Source organism: Trichechus manatus, unplaced genomic scaffold (genome assembly GCF_000243295.1).
Source record: "Trichechus manatus latirostris isolate Lorelei unplaced genomic scaffold, TriManLat1.0 scaffold00062, whole genome shotgun sequence".
Taxonomy (NCBI): Eukaryota; Metazoa; Chordata; class Mammalia; order Sirenia; family Trichechidae; genus Trichechus; species Trichechus manatus.
In genome coordinates this window covers 7,551,060-7,570,388 of record NW_004443998.1, presented here as the reverse complement: position 1 = coordinate 7,570,388, position 19,329 = coordinate 7,551,060, and the positions used below count along the sequence as shown (strand labels likewise).

General features: G+C 39.3%; 1 protein-coding gene across 24 annotated transcripts in view; it reads left to right on the top strand.

Annotated features, from left to right (window-relative positions):
• MBNL1 (muscleblind like splicing regulator 1) overlaps window positions 1-19,329 on the top strand; it is a 219,907-nt gene that overhangs the window by 161,502 nt on the left and 39,076 nt on the right. For all 24 annotated transcript variants that reach the window (XM_023733887.1, XM_023733894.1, XM_023733883.1 and 21 more), the window contains one exon: window positions 7,880-8,050. In XM_023733887.1, the coding sequence (XP_023589655.1) occupies window positions 7,880-8,050 (171 nt within the window). The remainder of the gene's footprint in view (window positions 1-7,879; window positions 8,051-19,329) is intronic.

The following is a 19,329-nucleotide window of genomic DNA, read 5'->3' as shown; positions in this document are numbered from 1 at the left end:
TGTTCCTGGTGTCCCCTGAAAGACCAGTGAGGAAATTAAGGACAGGAGGTGTGGTTGATTTAAAGAACATGTTCTTGCCTTTCCAGATGATAAAACTCTGAAAGAAGCGCAGGGTGCTACAATATTCAAAATAAGAAATTATGCAAGAAAAAAAATCCCGTTTGCTGATCTCTGGGTTAAAGGGTCATGAATATTTGAGAATTAAAAAAAATTGAACAGAAATACTATTTATTATTTACTTATCAACAGTGTGTATACTATATGTATTTATTATATAGTATAGTAATACTATAAGGAGCCTTGACGGTGCAGTGGCTAAGAGCTTGGCTGCTTACCCACAAGGTTGGCAGTTGGAATCCACCAGCCGCTCCTTGGAAACTCTGTGGGCAGTTCTACTCTGTCCTATAGGGTCGCTGTAAGATGAAATCGACGCGACAGCAGTGGGTTTGGTTTTAGTTTTTGGTATAGTATACTATAATATTTGTAAAACAAAAAGCAAACACTAATATCAAAACAGTGAAATTTCCATGGGAATTTTCTAAAGAAAAAAATTAAGATAAAAATTGACTGTTTGACTGCTGTTACTTTAGGACTATCTACCAAATGATAGTCTACTGTTGGCGTTTGGTTTTATCCTGTAGCTCTCGAACTTCCTCAAGTGTTTTTCCAAATAAAACAATGGAATCTAAATTTTGAGTCACATAGCCTAGATTTCTTAAATTTGCAACACAGGCAAAACCGGTGTTTAATCCATATGCTGCTGTTAGAAATAGGTACATGAGTAAGGTTAATATGTATGTGTCTATATATGTCTATTTACTTATAAACATATGCAATATTTGCATATAATTAAAAACAATAGTAACATGCAGTGGGCCCACCAGAATTTCAGACTGACTGTGAAAACCCTTTGATTATTTTCTGGACTTTCTGGCTACTTAATTTGTCTTTCTCTGTAGTTTTCTTTTCCAAAAGGTGGGGGGGCAGTACATGTCTAACTTTTAATTATCCTGAAAAGTCTTTCTGTTGAGTGGTGCAAACCAAGAAAAATGTTAGCATTTCCTTAAAAAAAAAAAAAGTCAGTCTCTCCAGTATTCTAGCTAAAAAGTAAATGGAGCTATTGATAGGATCTTGGAATTCCACCATTTCACCATTTACTCTTTGATATACCACAGTCTGTTTGTATTTGGAGTGCAAGAAAAATAAACAGACATTGAAAATCGTACACTCAGACCTGGAAAGTTTTGAGAAGCTGCAGCTATTAGACTATCAGACGTTAGCAAAATTGGAGGAAATAACTGGTCAGCCTCCCACTCCTTTTGAGTCAAGCTTTGTAGTACAAATCTGTTATCTAACATTTGAGGAAATTCTAAGAATAAAAGATCCTATCATGTAAATGTCAGTATGAAAATAAAGCTACAAATAGGTTTGGATTATTAGCTGTTTTCAATTACACATGCCTCCTTTAGATTTGGCACCACTGCCCCTTACCAAGACATTTGGCAGTCAGTGTTTGGAGACATTTTTAGTTGTCACCAAAATGACCTTTGACTGGGCACGTAGTGGTTAGAGGCCCGAAATGTTGCTAAACATCCTACAGTGCACAGCACAGCCCTCCACAACAAAGAATTATCAGACCCAAAATGTCAATAATACTAAGGTTGAGGAACCCTGGTCATCTTTTTAGGATGCATGAGTTCTTGTAACTTGACACAAGTCCTTTCTGAAAACAGGAAAATATACATTTAAAAGCTATGATATACTCTGCGTTAGATGGAAATAATTAATTTTCATTGTTTGTAGAAGCCAATAAACTACAATTCCCAGATATAATTTTCCTTTATATCCACCTAAAGGAAAACAGAGTGTATTTATGTGTGTATAAATTTTTTTCTTAAATTGATCATGAACTGCCATTAAATTTGTACTAGACACTTGTAATCTTTAAAGTAAAAAAAAGTGTTTATTTAAAGACTATATAACCAAAAAATAAACCCTTTGCTGTCGAGTTGATTCCGACTCACAGCAACCCTGTAGGGCAGAGTAGAACAGCCCCGTAGGGTTTCCAAGGAGCGGCTAGTGGATTCAACCTGCTGACCTTTTGGTTAGCAGCTGAATGCTTAAACACTTTGCCACATATATCCATACATATACATATACGGATATATAACCCATTGCTGTTGAGTCGATTCTGATTCATAGTGACCCTATAGGATAGAGTAGAACTGCCCCATAGGGTTTCCAAGAAGCAGCTGGTGGTGGATTCAAACTGCCAGCCTTTTGGTTAGCAGCCAAACGCTTAACCACTGCTCCACCAGGGCTCCGTATATATATATGTATGTTTGTATGTGTATATATGTATGTATTCACCCATCTGCTAGCATTGTTAACTAAAAAACACAGCAGAGCCATAATTTTTTTTTTTGTGGAATGTTTGAAATATGTCATGACTGCCAATATTTCTCTTTTGACAAAATATTTCTGAGATATTTGTATCATCTTAGCTGAAAAAAAGTCTGTAAGCATTCTCAGTAGGCAGCCACCAATTTCCCTTGCCAGAGTTTCTGGCCAATATCTGAGCAGTGAATATCTCCAGAAAGTACTTCAAAAACATTCATATCTCAGCTGTCCCAGAGGAAATGTTGGTTTTGTTGCAACAATTGGAATAAATGGTTCTAGCTTGGACATTCTTACAGAAAACCAGTAGTTGAAAAGTGGGTGAAGACCTATGAATACAAGCTGGCACCCTTATAATTTTGCCGCTTTCCCTCTATTTCCAGAGTCTGCCCAGTTATGATTCAGTAGTTTTAACCCTACCACGTCGTTACCATTTGGCAGTTTAATAACAGGCCTCTTTAGAGTCTGACTTCAAAAATTGCAATATTTTTTTTTTTTAAGATAGAGGAGGTATAATTAAAAAATGGAAAATTAGTTTGCCCAGTTTTCAGATAGAATTTCATTTTATGAAGTTTGGCCAATTTCAAAGTCAGATATTGTTTTATTTTTGATTGTTAGCTAGCTGTTAAATTTCTTTAAAAAATCACTAAGAAATTATTTTTTCTCTCAGTTGCCATTCCTAGTTTCATTCAGCTTCATCACGGTAGCAATTTATATCTTACTTATACACATCACACGCCCATAGTTCTTATATATATGTATTATATATACCCGGAGCCCTGGTGGCACAATGGTTAAGTGCTCAGCTGCTAACCAAAAGGTTGGAGGTTCAAACCCATCCAGTGGCTCCATAGGAGAAAGACCTGGTGATCTGCTTCCATAAAGATTACAACCAAGAACACCCTGTGGGGCAGTTCTACTTTGTCACATGGGGTCACTATGAATCCAAATTGACTTGATGGCACCTCCCAACAACAACACTCTATATGCACAGACTGTATAATTATTTAAAGATACACTTTATTGAATTATAATGTTTAAAAATGTAACCAGGCATTTATTTTGAGTATCAGCAATTTATCTAAAAAATCATTTATCTTCCCTTTTTATAATCACAGGCTTTGTGGCAATTTGAAGGACTATTGAGAAAAATCCTTGACTTCACAGTTAACTTATAACGTCAGAAACTGAGGAATTGATTAACTGATTTTGCAAATGACTGTTATTGGTCTCATATAGGCTTTTAAGACTACAGGCAAAATAGCTGCCTTTTTTGGACAGGCTACTTGTAATTTAAAGATTTAGAAACAAATTGACTTCATCAGGTCCAATACTTTACTGCACTCCCTGCTCGCCATTAAAAAATATAGTGTATGCATTACAGTGATGTCTTTAGAATCTGTGTTGAGTTCAGCCGGATTAAAAAGCCTGCTTGAATGGAGCCTGTGGTGTCTGGTATGGGCTCTATACAGTGTCGAGTGTCAGCTGGACAGCTCCTTGAGAGTCCTGTTCCAGAGCAATCAACAAAAGCAAAGAACAGAAACATAATGCCGTAAGCAACGTATTAAAATGGTATTTTCCTTCGTGGCTGCGGCAGATAACAGAATGATGAGTACAAGTCGAGCTTGCATGATATTATTGATGACTGATATGCATTGTTACCTGGGATTCTTTCCCTGTATTATTTTTAGTGCATTTAACATGTGCAATACTAAATGAAGCAACTGCCACTTATTAGCTTGAGAACGTAATAAAAGAGAGAAAATAGGAACATTGATTAACCGCCTACTATACCAGGTGCCATGTGTGAGGTGGGCTCACTATTTTGCTTTTTCCCCATCCATCACTGTAGAGACAGATGCTACTGTTACTGTTCTACAGATACAGTGTGGCCGCTCTCAAAATTTAATTCATTTCCACAGGGTCACACAGTAAGTAAGAAAACTGCTGTTTAAACCAAGTGATGTTTCCTGAAATTGTACACTTGTGGCCATAGGTGGAACTACATGTAGCTGTCAGAGCTGAATAAACACTTGTTTTCTATTTTTGCATGGATCCTGGCAGCCCAATTTAATTTTCCTGGAAGTGAATCTCTAGATGATTTAGAGTAGTCGCTCCTAGACATAAACCTGTATACTTAACTCTAGATACCTATTGACTTTCTGGTTTTAGATGTTTGGAACATAGTATGGTAGAGACTTTAGGATGCCAAATACAGTGAAATATCTACACACATCTTTCCTTCTAGTTGAAACTTGTAAAACTCCTCTTTTCTCTTTTTATTTTATTGTGGCAAGCTTTATTATGCTTTCCAATCACTGCCCTCTGAATAAAACCATCATTTGGTTACTACAACTCAGAACCAAGGTTTGGTATTAGATTTAGTTCTTATTCTGTTATCTTCCTTGTGTCTTGTGCGGAATTGGGGTAGCATTGATCTTTAAACAGTTAGTAAGTAGTGTTTATTCATTCATTCGGAAAATGCTTACTGACTGGCACCTTTGGGCCAGACACCAGGCTTGGTTCTGGGGATTCAGAGATCAAGCTGCTTATTTACCAGTGTCGTATTTACCTTCCCTCTGCAAAGGAAGGTATGTTGCTGGTGGTTTTCTCCAGGGCTTTTGGCAGAGTATGTTTAGTCTAAATTATTCTTGACCTTTGTATTTGTTGTACTGCAATTATTCAGTAGAGCAGTCAAGAGAAAACAGCTTTTAAGCTTGCTAAGAAGCTAAGTTTATCTAACATCACTTGCAGAGATACTTTTTTTTTTCCACGCGTGTCATTGAAAAATGCACGTGGCTTTGCAGAGTTGTGTTTTTCAGTGTTTCCCGTTGCATCAGAATTACCTGGAATGTTTGTTAAAATACAGATCCCTGGGCCCACCAGACTTACTGTCATCGACCCTCTGGGGAGAGGGTTGGTAGTCTGCATACTTAAAAAAAAAAAGTATCCCCCATTGATTCTTAGGAACATAGGTTTTTGAAAAGAAGATCCAAAGCAATTGAATCAAACCAAATAGAAATGTAACATGTATCAGACATGGAATAGAATATAGGAAATATAGGAAATAACAGCCTGAAAACCAAAGGGTACGATGTTCTGCTAAACCGTTTTTGAGATGCACTGATACAGAACGTGTCACGCAAACACACGTGAGTCCTCTTTTTCATTATGTAAATCTAGGCTGTGTTCTGAGATTGGAGGGACGGGGTGGCTTATGTTCAAGGGAGGCACTGGCTGAAGTGTTTAAGAATATCAGTGTCGGTGTTGGCAAGGCCTGATCAGAGGCTCAGGGCTGTCTCTGCTATTTACAGAGCTGCAGAAACCGACCTGAGTCCGTTGGCAGTAACTAAATCCTCAGGTGGAATATAACCTCACTTACCAGTACCAGTTGCTGTCCAGTCTAATCTGACTCACAGTGACCCTGTGTGTGTTAGAGTAGACCCGTGCTCCGTAGGGTTTTCCATGGCTGATGTTTTCCAGAAGTAGATCGATAGGCCTTTCTTCTGAGGCACCTCTGGGTGAACTCGAACCACCAGCCTTTCAGTTAGTAGCAGAGTGGGTTCACCATTTACACCACCCGGGGATTATAACCTCACTTATCTGCACTTAAATAAACTCAGTCTTAGTATGAAATATGATGCGGGGACATTGAGAACCAAAATTTCTCTTAAGAGACCAGTTCTTGGTACTGAAAAGAGTATACTGTCTCTGGGAGCGCTCAGCTGAGACAGATCATTCACATTCAGATTCTGTAAGATTTTGCCACACTCATAAACAGCAGTTTTCTGAGTCAATTTACAGGATGAGGTCAAATTATGCAAAATTGATTTTTCTTAGAAAAATCAAATCTGAAGAAGGTGGTTGATGACTTCAATTAAATATTCCTTTTACCCTTACAAACCATTCTAATGAGATGTATTGGTGAAAGAACTTGTTAAGGTAATAACTGAGGTGATCGGTTACTATCAACATGACTTGGCAGTATATTAAAATATTATGGGCACCGTCCCTTACACAAAATTGCATATTGCAGACTTTAATTCATATTTTTGATTAAAAGAAATATCTCAAAAGGAAGACATATACCTACTCCTCACTATCTCGATATCTGACATTTCATATTTATGACAACTTTGGAAAAATCCTCAGGGGATGCCTTAAGATGGTCCAGGCCTGCGCCCTGTCGCCCGGGGCGCCCTCCACAGGTCACGCTGAACAATATACCGGGGCCTTGGGGACAGCCGGGCCACTCGAGGGATGGCAGCCGGTTAACCGCAGGATGCCTTCTCTCTTTCATCCCTGGTGTCTCAGTCCAGCTACAGAGGGTGCTGGGTGCGGTGGGAGGATGCAAGGTCGCAGGCGGGCGCAGGGAGGCCAAGTGAGGTGCTGAGAAGGTCCGTGAGGATAGGCGGGAAGGAGGGAGAGGCAAGGGGGCCGCGTGGAGCTGCAGGACCCAGACGGACGGAGGAATAGCGAAGTCCCCGCCCAGGCAGGTGGCGGGAGGCAGCGGGCGCGGGCAGCACCCGACCACCACCACCTCCAACCCCCACGGGCTCCCCAGTGGTGGGGAAGGAATGATATGCTGTGCTATTATCTGCATCCCTAGATGTGCCGCGGGCCCCCATGGGCGCATACAGGCGCTGAAGACAGTACGACCAGCTCTTACACAGCGCCAATTTCCCATAACCACTTGATCCTTGGAATCTAACCATGTCATTAAGTGAGGAGTGGGTGTATTCATATTTCGTATTTTAGAATAGCTTATTTTGTATCTTCATTTTACACTGTGAATTTTTAAGAAAGTAAATATGTCTATTTCTTGTTTTATATTTCTCGGGAAATGGAAACCTGAAATGTCTTTGAAAGGTTAAAGGATACCTTTTTCATCAAAGCTTCTTTACACTGAGTAATCTCTGTACACACAGGGAGCATGTGGTATTTTTATTATTTTAAACTGCAAATTTCCTAATACATGGGCTGATAAAGCTTAGTTGTAGTTTATTTGTTATGAGATCATTGTAAAGGTACCTTAATGGAGATACTATGTGCCTTGAGTCCTCTAAGTTTATTTCCTAAGAACGCAACACAAGTAAAAATAGATGGTAAAACTTCATGATTCTTTTGGGTTCGTTAAAGTTAACCGTAAAGCTCTTATGGCGGTGAGTGTAATATTCTTTATTTAATATTACCCTGAAAATTTGTAGATTTTTAAACTTCAATCTAGAAACATGAGTGCTGAGATTGGTAAAATGAATGAACTTCTCTAAGCTTTTAAACATTTACAAATGAATACCTTATTTTGGTATTGAATTTGGGTGAAGTCATTACTTGTTCTAAAGGTATGATAAAATGTTATGGACAGTATCTAGTGTGAAAAATCCATGGTAGATTTAAGTAGGTAGGTTTGTATTATTATTTTTTTAAGATTTGCTGATGGTACTAATTTTTTAAGATGGCGTTTGCTGCTTTTGTGTTTCAGGGTCGTTGCTCCAGGGAGAACTGCAAATATCTTCATCCACCCCCACACTTAAAAACACAATTGGAAATAAATGGGCGCAATAACTTGATTCAGCAGAAGAACATGGCCATGTTGGCCCAGCAAATGCAGCTAGCCAATGCCATGATGCCCGGTGCCCCATTACAGCCTGTGGTGAGCGTGTTTTCAGTCTTTATTGAGTTTGTAATTCCGTGTGCTCAGCTTCATGTTGGTGATGATCGCCCTGGATCGAGTGAACACAGGTAGCAATATCGGCTGCCTAGCATTTTTCAGCAAAGTTGGGAATCAAACCCTGGAACAGTGTTGACACTGTGAAGTTACTCATCTTCTGGCTAAAACATGGAAATTTACATTGTAGCACTTCCCCCATCCTGAAAATTCTCATCAAATTCAGTCCTACAACTTACAGATGTTAAAACTGCCTTTGTTAAAATGGTGCTCAAATTCATCAGTATTGTTACTGTGTGTTTTCAGCCTACCTTTAAAAATGATAGCGCCCTGGTGGCACAGTGGTTAAGAGCTTATGGCTGCTAACCAAAAGGTCAGCAGTTCAAATCCACCAGCCGCTTGTTGGAAACCCAGTGGGGCAGTTCTACTCTGTCCTATAGGGTTGCTATGAGTCAGAATTAACTCAGTGGAAACGGGTTTGGTTTGGTCTGGTCTGTTTAAAGACGACAGTGATTTTTTAAATTGGTGTATGTACTCTTTAGTTTTGAGAAAATTTCTCCCTTTCCTCCATCCTTGAAGAGAATCCTGTTGTTGTGCTTCTCTTTTTTGGAAAAGAGCCTTTGTTATTCTTTCAAAACTTGAATTGAAATTCTTTTCTAGTCACAATACTAGGAAAATTCTGACGGTGGCGAATCAGTATCATTGTTGAGTTTGATTTTGATTTTGGAAATCTCACTGAAGGAGAACAGGACAGGCAGAAACCCCAAGGGCTTTTCAAAAAAAAGAAATTTGATAAACTGGGTGGTTATAGATATGTACTGCTTACTGAGCAGTGTATGTGGTAATTCTTCATTCTAAGTTATGTGTATGTATTTGGATTTTTTTGATGTGTGCGTAAAGAATGACTTAAATATAATTAAATTATGTTAATCTTCAGACCTTTAATCAAATTAATTATATTAATCTTTATTGTTAATCTTTAATCAAATTTATAAAGATGTAAGAGGTTAATATCATAATTACTTTTAGACTATAAAAGCCTTTTTGATATTAATTATGATAAAGTAATTCCATATTTAAATGTATATTGAAATTTGCAAGGAACAGAGTATTTGTCAATGATTTTTGTGACTAATTTATATGCAGTGTTATGAGGCCATAGGAATGTGAAGACCCATATCTTCCTTGGTCTATATACTAACTGATTTTTTTCCCTAATACATTAACACCTGAACTCAATGTAATTATTATTCTATCTTAGAACTTAATGCAACAATCATTCCAAAAAAGGGGGGGGGGGATTGCATTTTGAGGTGGGAGGGATCTCCATATTACATCAGCAGTAATACCAGTTACCAGTACTATACAGTCGAGGTGAGAGAATATTATAATCAATTCTGTGGCTGTTTTAAACTTATCTTACCTCTGCCCCATTATTAGGGGCTCACTTAAAAATACAGCATCTTAAATTTATCTCTGTAACATCTACTTTCACACTTCTGTATTTGGATAGCATGATTATTTCCATTTGGCTAAAAAAAAAAAAAAAAGGCTTAGTTATAGTCATTCTCTCTAAAATAAGACAGAGTACAAGAAGTTTCTTTTACCACTTGGCCCACACATACAGCTTCAAAGATCTGATACATCCTTGGCGTGGCTACTACCTTAGTTGATACAAGATCTGTCCTTGACGCGAGCTACTTTGTTCTACTTAAACATTTAAAGCAGGCTTGCTGGCAGGCTCTCCCCTTGCTGTGGCCGAGAGTACCTCTGATATCAGCAAGTGTGGTTCGTGGATTGAAGAGGACAGCTCTCGTCACGGCAGTGAGCTCCTCACCGTGAAGTCTTGGCCCTTTTCCTGAGCTAGTCCTTGAGTCCTCATTCCAGGGGCATTCCAGGGGCATCGTATGTGCAATTCTGGGGCAAACTATAAACATTTATGTGCACATCTTTGAAATACTCGTAACAAATGTTTGTTGTTTATGAAAATCACTAAATCACAGATGGGTGAAGCCACCAAGAAAGTCACCACATTTTCTGGTGTTTTTGTTAGAAAATTCTGTGCTCAGAGAAGGCATTTGTTGTTATTGGTTGTGAGTACATTCAGACTTGATGTTCATGTGGCTGAATGGAATTACTCTTCTGCTAAAGCCACTCTGAGATCATAGTCTAAAAATATACTCTATTCAGGGTGACGTTTTATAATAAGTATAGAAATCATTTTAATCATTCAGTTTTAAAGCGTTTGGGATTTTAATGATGGCAGAGAGGGCTTTAATCCAGGAAATTTGACTTCGAAATCCCACCTGAGGCCTTTTCATCCTTTTTGTAGTCAGCCCTGTTTTAATGAGGATAATGACATGGAGATTCAGAAATAAATGGGATGGTAATAACCAGCTGCTTACTGGATCCTTGATGCTGGACCTACAAATAGGGATTATAACAGGGCTGAAGGCAGCCAGGTGACTAATATGGGTAAGGGTTGTCACTCAAAGAGAATGGCCACTAGTACAGATAATAGTGTCTGAGGGCATGCCATGGCTGGATCCAGCCGAGGTAGTGGTGATGTCAAAAGAGGTGATACTGTGAGCAAATCCATATTGTCAGGAGTGTCAGGAGTGACAGGTTGTTGTTGTTAGGTGCCGCTGAGTCGGTTCCGACTCATAGCGACCCTGTGTACAACAGAGCGAAACACTGCCTGGTCCTGCGCCATGCCCACAGTCGATGTCATGCTTGAGCCCATTGTTGCAGCCACTGTGTCAATCCATCTCATTGAGGGTCTTCTTTTTTTTTCATTGTACTTTACCAAACATGATGTCCTCCTCTAGGGACTGATCCTTCCTGACAACATGTCCAAAGTATGTAAGACATAGTCTCGCCATCCTTGCTTCCAGGGAGCACTCTGGCTGTACTTCTTCCAAGACGGATTTGTTCATTCTTTTGGCAGTCCATGGTATATTCAGTATTCTTCGCCAGCACCACAGTTCGAAGGCATCAATTTTTCAGTCTTCCTTATGCATTGTCCAGCTTTCCCATGCATGTGATGCAATTGAAAATACCATGGCTTGGGTCAGGTGCAGGGCTTATAGTCAAATAGGTGATGGCATCTTAGTTCTAGAGGAACCATCCAGTTTGAAAAAGGACCCCAAACAGTAGCTGGATGAACAGGAAGGGGAGAAGGGGCTAGTAAGGTCTAAGCAAATTTCAAGGCATCTGATACTGTGCTGAGCCCTGGTGGCGTAGTGGTTAAGAGCTTGACTGCTAACTAAAATGTCAGCAGTTCGAATCCACCAGCTGCTCCTTGGAAACCCTTTGGGGCAGTTCTACTCTGTCCTATAGGGCTGCTATGAGTCAGAATCGACTTGATACAATGGGTTTGGTTTTTGTTTTGGTTTTTTGGTAATATTATTGTGCCTGACAGGTAGCAGAGCTCAATAAATGCTTAATGAGGAAAGAAAACGAATGAAGGAGTTTCCTGACCCTCAGAAGAAACAGGCAGAGGTTCATGGCAGTTTACCTACCCCGGAGTCCAAAGCAGTCATAATCAAGAGTCAGAGCACAGCCCAACTAGAGAGACTGGACCCGAGAAAGGCATACAGGTGGGGAAGTTCTAGCTTGCTGGTAGCAAAGGCAGCCAAGGGCTTGAAGAAGGTACTGTTGGGACCATGAAACAGGATGCCACCCAGTTTTAGATTTAAGATATTCAGAACCTAACACTGGGCAGACCTGGGGAATGCAGGGATTCATAAGAGAGTTTCCTGTTTTCATTCTTTATTAGGTTGTAATGAAATGCACCAAACAAAGAATCAGAAAGAGGACTCAGCATTTTGGGGACAGATACAATGCTTTAGGAACATTTAGTGCACTCAGCACTTTCTGTATGTTAAATCCTTACAACCTTCCAATGAAGTAGGTGATGACATCCCAGCTTTAGAAGTGAAGACTCAAAGGTTCAGAGAGGTTAAGTCGTTTGCCCAAGTTACACAGCTAGTGAATAGCAGGGCCAGGTTTTTAACTCCGGCCGTTCAAATTCCAGCATCTGTGCTCCGGAATCCCACTCATTGGAGACACACCAGTCAACTCCGGTCCTTGGCTGATTCATTTAAATTCTTTTGCCTTTCTCAACATACAGTGCAAAGTTTAAAATGTATTATCTCTGCAAGATCCTAACTGCCTTATAACATAAACGTAACACACCCATTTTATACAATGAGAAAATAAGTAGCTAAAAATGAGTAATGGTATTTATTTCTGTGTCCCCTTCCTAAAATTAGTGTCATAAATTATTAAAAAATTGGCATTAATTCTCTTATTTTTAAACCATGAAATTTTTTTAAAAGATCTTTTTCCCCCCTCTTTATCATATTATTTTTGAAGACAAATGGAAGACCTACGGTGTTTGTCTAAAAAAACTTTCTGGCTTTTTTTCTAAGTATTTTTAAAATTATTTTGCCATGTACTGTCTAGTGCAAAGGTAATCTAATGAGAAATTACTGCAGAGTTCAACACATTACCTATCCAGTTAACCAAAGAGAGACTGTATCTTGCAGCTCTCAACCTGGAGGCACCTGATATATTTCTTTATCCCATCCCAGAAACATGTCTTTCAGAAGTTCTATTGATCCCAAGCTCTCTTCAGTGCTCACCAAGAGCTCTGTGTAGGCAGTGGTTGTGAAGAGCTGAATATGGGTTCTGGATTCCACAACATTGACCACAGCGCTCATTCCCAGTGCTCTCAAAGGTCAGCCTTGTTGTTTTCATTGTTAGGTGCTGTCGAGCTGGTTCCGACCCATAGTGACCCCATGTACAACAGAACGAAACACTGCTCGGTCCTGCGCCATCCTCACGATCGTTGTTCTGCTTGAGCCCACTGTTGCAGCCACTGTGCCAATCCATTTCGTTGAGGGTCTTCCTCTTTTTCACCGACCCTCTAGTCTACCAAGCACGATGTCCTTTTCCATGGACTGGTACCTCCTGACAACATGTCCAAAGTATGTGAGACAAAGTCTTGCCAACCTCGCTTCTAAGGAGCATTCTGGCTGTACTTCTTCCAAGACAGATTTGTTCGTTCTTCTGGCAGTTCATGGTATATCCAGTATTCTTCACCAACACCATAATTCAGAGACGACAATTCTTTGGTCAGGCTTGGTCATCTGCAATTCCTGATAGCACGTGTCCTCAGGTACATACACTTAGCCAGCTGCCTTGAGGTATAAAACTCCTGCGGAATTCTGCATGCATTTCATGAATTTGATAACCTAGGGATAGAAAGGTTAAAAAGTTACTAAATTGTTTTTTAGTGCTTCGCTCTCCAGTTTACCCACCTAGAGGTTGAGATAGGGCCATTTCACCCCGGAGTGTTTCTGGTAAAATGTTTCCACGTCAGTCATCCACCCTGCTGTTCTTACTGCCTATTTCCATCAAGGGGCCTCTGTTTCCTCAAGCAGCCTGAGTACGGGCCCTGAGTTCTAGGAACGGTGCTGTGTTTGGTTGATACCTTTTAACTAGAAGGGCTCAAAGTGAATCTTCTTTCTTTAAATGTTTATTATTACAGTAAAACTTGATGGAGGGATAAAATGAAGCTAAGAGTAAAGCAAGTAGTCATTCGATGTGTTCAGTCAGCAGGTCAGTCTAGAAGCAGAGAGGGTAACTGTATTTTTAAATTTGCTTCTGGTCATATGCTATCTTCTTACGAAAAAAAAAAAAGACTTTGTAATGTGAATTCGTTGATAACTCCCATGAGCTTTGGGTTCTGTGTTTATATTCAAAAGAGTTGTTTGCTGGAACTCTTTGGTAAAGAGTTGTGTCTGACTAAAAACATGGTTTCACACACCTTGATTGCTGTTAATTTGTTTAATGCGTTACTTTTTACTACTTGCAAGTTTGACCTTTGCAAACACACACACACAGTCTAAAAAACCTGACATTTAAAATTTGCATTCTATAAATCCCAACAGATAGTATGTATTATTTTTATATCCTCCCTCCATTGTACTGAAACTGGCAACCTGTTTCACATAGCGTTTTAATAAACAACACTGCTTCTGTGAGCCAGAATCAACTCAGTGGCAATGGGTGTGATATTTGCAACACTGCAACCTAATAAATTATTGAAGCTTAGGAAGATTAGTATGAATAGTGCAAAACAAGAAAATACTTTAAAAGAAACTAAACTTTTCAAATAAGCATACCAGCAAACGTATGCTTGTTTGAAGTGTTAAATTTTGAGGGAAAGAGAGGGAATAACACTAAATGTCTTTTTCACCTTCAATTTTTATTTCTACAAAATATTTAATTCATTTGCTAGTTTGTCTTTGCAGAAGAGAAAAAATCTGCCAGATGCACTCATGTATTTGTGAAGCAGATGTTTGTAGAGTCCATTGATAGATGCCAGTTGCAGGGTGTGTGTATATAGATGAACAAAGCATAAGACACAGCAAGCCCCCTGAGAGCCTGAAGTCAGAGGAGAAGAGCTGCTCAAGTAAACACCAAAAACCAATTGCCTTTGAGTCAGTTATGACTCATGGTGACCCCACGTGTGTCAGAGTAGGATTTTCAATTTCAGATTTTTGGAACTGCATCACCAGACCTTTCTTCTGGGGCACCTCTGGGTGGACTCACACAGCCAACATTTCAGTTAGCAGCTGAGCTCATTAATGTTAGCACTATTCAGGGACTCCTGCGTAAACATGCATGGTGGTGAATGCTGTCTTACTGTGATGCGGGTTACTATGGAAAGAGAGGGTAGAAGAAGTCTAACTTCTTAGTTGAGGTATGGGTGAATGAGGGAAAACTTTAAAGAAGAGTTGATTCTTGAAGCACAATTAGGGGTAAGCAGGTGGTCTGGACAAGAGTAACAGTGTGGAGGAAAGATGAGGTGCAGAGAAGAGGGTCATAAGGAAGTGTGTCCCTTTTGGGAGACCTCACATAGAACCAGAAAGCTGAAGCTATTTCTGTTTTGAAATATGAGGAAGTCACAACATGTATGGCATTGGAATCACCTAGGAGCTTTCAAAAATGCTACATGGATACTTTCCACCAGAGATTCTGATGAGTGGGGGAGTGGCCTGGGGCTTCAGTATTCTGCAGGTTCGGCGGGCGATTCTAATAGCCAGCAGGCATTGAGGCCCAGTGGATCCAGAATGCCTTGGCGTCAGACACACCTGTGTCTAAATCCTCTGTCGTCCATTCCCTTGCTTTTTGACTATGGGTACATAATCTCCCTGAACCTATTGCCTTAGCTGCAAAATGGAGATGATAATACCCACCTGACAAGGCTGTCATTCATTCATTCATTCACTCAAGCATCCATTCAACAAATATTTACTGAGTGCCTGCTGTGTGCCAGGCATTGTTCTGGGTGCTGAGGATTCAGTAGTGAACTAAACAGATGTCCCCACTCCCCAAAACAAAAACCAAAAACCTGTCCTCATGGAGTTTATACCCTACCGTTATGAGGATTAAATACTACACAGGTAGAGCACTTAACACAATGCCTAGCAGACAATCAGTGGAGGGAATGACTAGTAATAACCGTATTTGCACACAGTTAAGTAGGGCAACAATGTGGTATGGAATAACATTTTCATTTATAATGAAGTCTGATTACCTTCATGGAAGCAGAGTGTCTCATTTAAAACAAACCCGTGATGAGCACATACACAGCACCAGAATTAGTAAGCTTGCAATTTGTTTCTGTCTTCTGAGGGTGTTCACTGGCAAAAGCAGTCATAACCCAACCTTCCTTATGCCTTACAGAAACAGAGATATCTGTAACTCATTATCACAAGGATGTAGTTAGTATCAAATACATCAATTACATATTTATATATTATCTTGTGGATACTTCAGAGAAAATAGGATGCAGCTCAGTAATATCATTGCATTAATATCCGTCTCTGAGATTCTTTGGAATGCTATGCAGGGAGGCTTTTGGAGTGGAGAGCTGGCAGTGAAGCACTTCAAGTGCTTTCCTAACCCAATTAAGGGCACTCTGGGCCAGCAGGGACCTACCTTCAACAGGGGACTCTTTGAGAAAAAGCAATGTAGCAAATTTACAAATATTCAAAAGAAATGCAAGAATGTTGCCTCTTCTTCTTCTTCTTTTTTTTTTTTTTTTTTGTAGCTTTTAGAATCAAGTTTCAAAGTACAGAGCTATTGTTATTGATTGTCTGCCCAGTCAGGAAATAGCTCTTCTTATCCTGAGAGGGAACATTTTGAGATAATGCTTACTGAGTAGTTGATGTTTTAGATTTTCTAAAGCAGCTACGGATTGTACTTGGGGACAATGTCCTTAAATTCTTCAGATTTTTATTTTCTCTGCTGAATTAACTCAGAAAATCAATTCATGAGATGATTCTATAGAATAACAAATCCTGAGGGAAGATTGTCGCCAATTAATGAGGTCCATATTTTTATATAATGAAATTATTCGAGACCTCTGCATCGTATGCATTTGTAGATTATCAGTGTATTTTTTCTATGAAATTTAACAAAGGTGAATTTTACTGACTTCTGATCTGATCTTATTGAGATGAAACTGTTTTTGTTCATTCCAAATAAGGTTGTGAATTTGACCTCTGCCTCTGAGTAATTACAGTAGATTGTATACAGTGACATATAAACATCTCCGTCAGTTTCTGTAGGAGGCATTACAAATGCACATCAGAAATGCACTGTCTGGAAATACGTGTTAATTCATAGCAATATAATGCAAAGAGGAACGATGTTTCATGGCTTCTGTCCTCCAAATTCTAAGCTACTCTTTTAGTCCTATATGCTAAATTTCTTATTTCTACATTTTTAATAGAAATTACAGTGCTGGTCTGACTAGGATGTCATATACTATGTGTGACTATGAATATATCTGATTTTATATTGCAGTAATAATTATTATAGCACAAAAGAGACATGTTTTAAAAAGTAAATATATCCTTTATCCAGCCTGGCTCTGACCCAGTAAAATGAAATTCAAGCATTCCCTTTTTCCTTGTGCAGTGGTTCTCAGCCGGGGGAGACAATGTCTAGAGACATGTTTGATTGTCACATTTTGATTGTGTAAGTTTTACCTGCATATTCCCAGGTAGAAATTCAAGTTCAGCGTATACTAACTGTGCAGGTCGCCCCTCGTCCTGCCGTCAGTGCGCAGCAGAGCAACGTTCAGCCAGCTGCTGCCTGAGTAACTGTTGGTGAGCAGAGCTTACCTTGGACTCTGGTTCCTGACAGGCTATTGATGGTTAATATCTAGAATGCAAGATTGTTTTCCTGTTGTCCATGGACAGCTGCTTTGGGCAGGGATGGGGCTGAGGATCCAAGATTTTACGTTAGGCCACTCCATCAGGCAAGAGCCATCAACCTGCAGAGCAGCTAACCATGGCTTTCAACTCAGTTTATTCAGAGGCCTCGTTATCTTTAAAATATCAGTGTAATTTATGATGTATTCTTTCTTCCCTCCAGTGAATCAAATTGCATATTAAATAAATAAATTTACCACTTTCTTTTTAATAAACATGTGTATGTTAACTGCAAAGGTTTTGCCCTAAAAATATTTGTGAGGTCAAAAGAGAAGTGTTCTCTAGGACAGGGTTTCCCAACCTCGCTATTACTGGCATTTTGGACCGGACGATTCATTCTTTGGAGTGGGAGGGCTGTCTGTACATTGTAGGATGCTTAGCAGGATCTCTACCCACTACATGCCAATAGCACTCTCCAGCTGTGACAGCCAAAAGTCTCCAGACATCATCACATGTCCCCAAGGAAGCAAAATCTCCCCCAGTGGAGAACCACAGTCCTAGAAAGGGGGAATATTTGAGTTTCATTTTATTGGGTCAGGGCCAGACTGGATGAAGGATGTATTTTATTTTGTTAAATGTGATTCATTTGTTCTATAATAATTATTGTTGTAATACCCATCTTATATAAAGGTTTACTCCAAAGTTCTCTTGCACAGACTCTGGGATCATCTACCTCCTCATTCCCATCAGAGGGAAGAATTAGCTAAATTCGAATGTCCGTTCTATTCTAAAAATATTCTGATTCTATTCTTTATCATGGGGAAAAGAAAACAAATTATTAAACATTATCTTAAAGAACAAGATCCATTTGTCTGTGAGTTTATGTGTTTTGAAGACAAATGTCATTACTACATAGAACATTAAACTTCAGGAATTGAGGATTGTGAAATCTGAAAATGTGACATGCTAAAGCTGGAAATCGTCAATGCTATGGGATACTTCAAAAACTAGAAAGGCAAACTGTTAAAGTAGATTTCAGATAAATTAATTCTACTAAAGAACAAATATATTCCACACATTTATAGGAACAAAATTGTTTTTGTTGTTGTTAGAAGCCCCTCAGTGGGTTCCGACTCATAGCAGCCTTATGTGGGACAGAATGAAACTCTGCCTGGTCCTGTGCCATCCTTGCAGTCGTTGTTATGCTTGAGCCTGTTGTTGCAGCCACTGTGTCAGTCCATCTCGTTGAGGATCTTCCTCTTTTTCACTGACCCTCTACTTTACCATGCATAATGTCCTTCTCCAGGGACTGGCCCCTCCTGATAACATGTCCAGAGTACATGAGATGCTGTCTTGCCGTCCTCGCTTCTAAGGAGCATTCTGCCTATATTTCTTCCAAGACAGGTTTGTTGATTCTTCTGGCAGTCCATGGTATATTCAGTATTCTTCACCGAAACCACCATAATTCAAAGGCATCAGTTCTTTTTCAATCTTCTGTATTTATTGTCCAGCTTCGCATGTATATGAGGCGATTGAAAATAACCATGGCTTGGGTCAGGTGCACCTTACTCCTCAAAGTGACATCTTTGCTTTTTAACACTTTAAAAAGGTCTTTTATAGCAGATTTGCCCAATACAATATGCCATTTAATTTCTTGACTGCTGTTTCCATGGACATTCATTGTGGATCCAAGTAAAATGAAATCCTTGAAAATGTCCGTATTTTCTCTGTTTATCAAGATGTTACTTTTTGGTTGTTTTTTTAATTGTACTTTAGATGAATGTTTACAGAACAAATAGTTTCTCATTAAACGTCAGTACACATATTGTTTTATGAGTTTGGTTAACAACCCCACGACATGTCAACACTCTCCCTTCTCGACCTTGGAGGACTTTTTTTTTGTGAAAACATACATAGCCAAAGTTACATCTTTTTCAAAAGTTTCAACATGTACAATTCAGTGACATCGATTACATTCTTCCAGTTGTGCTGCTATTCTCACTATCCTTTTCCAAATTATTCCATCACCAT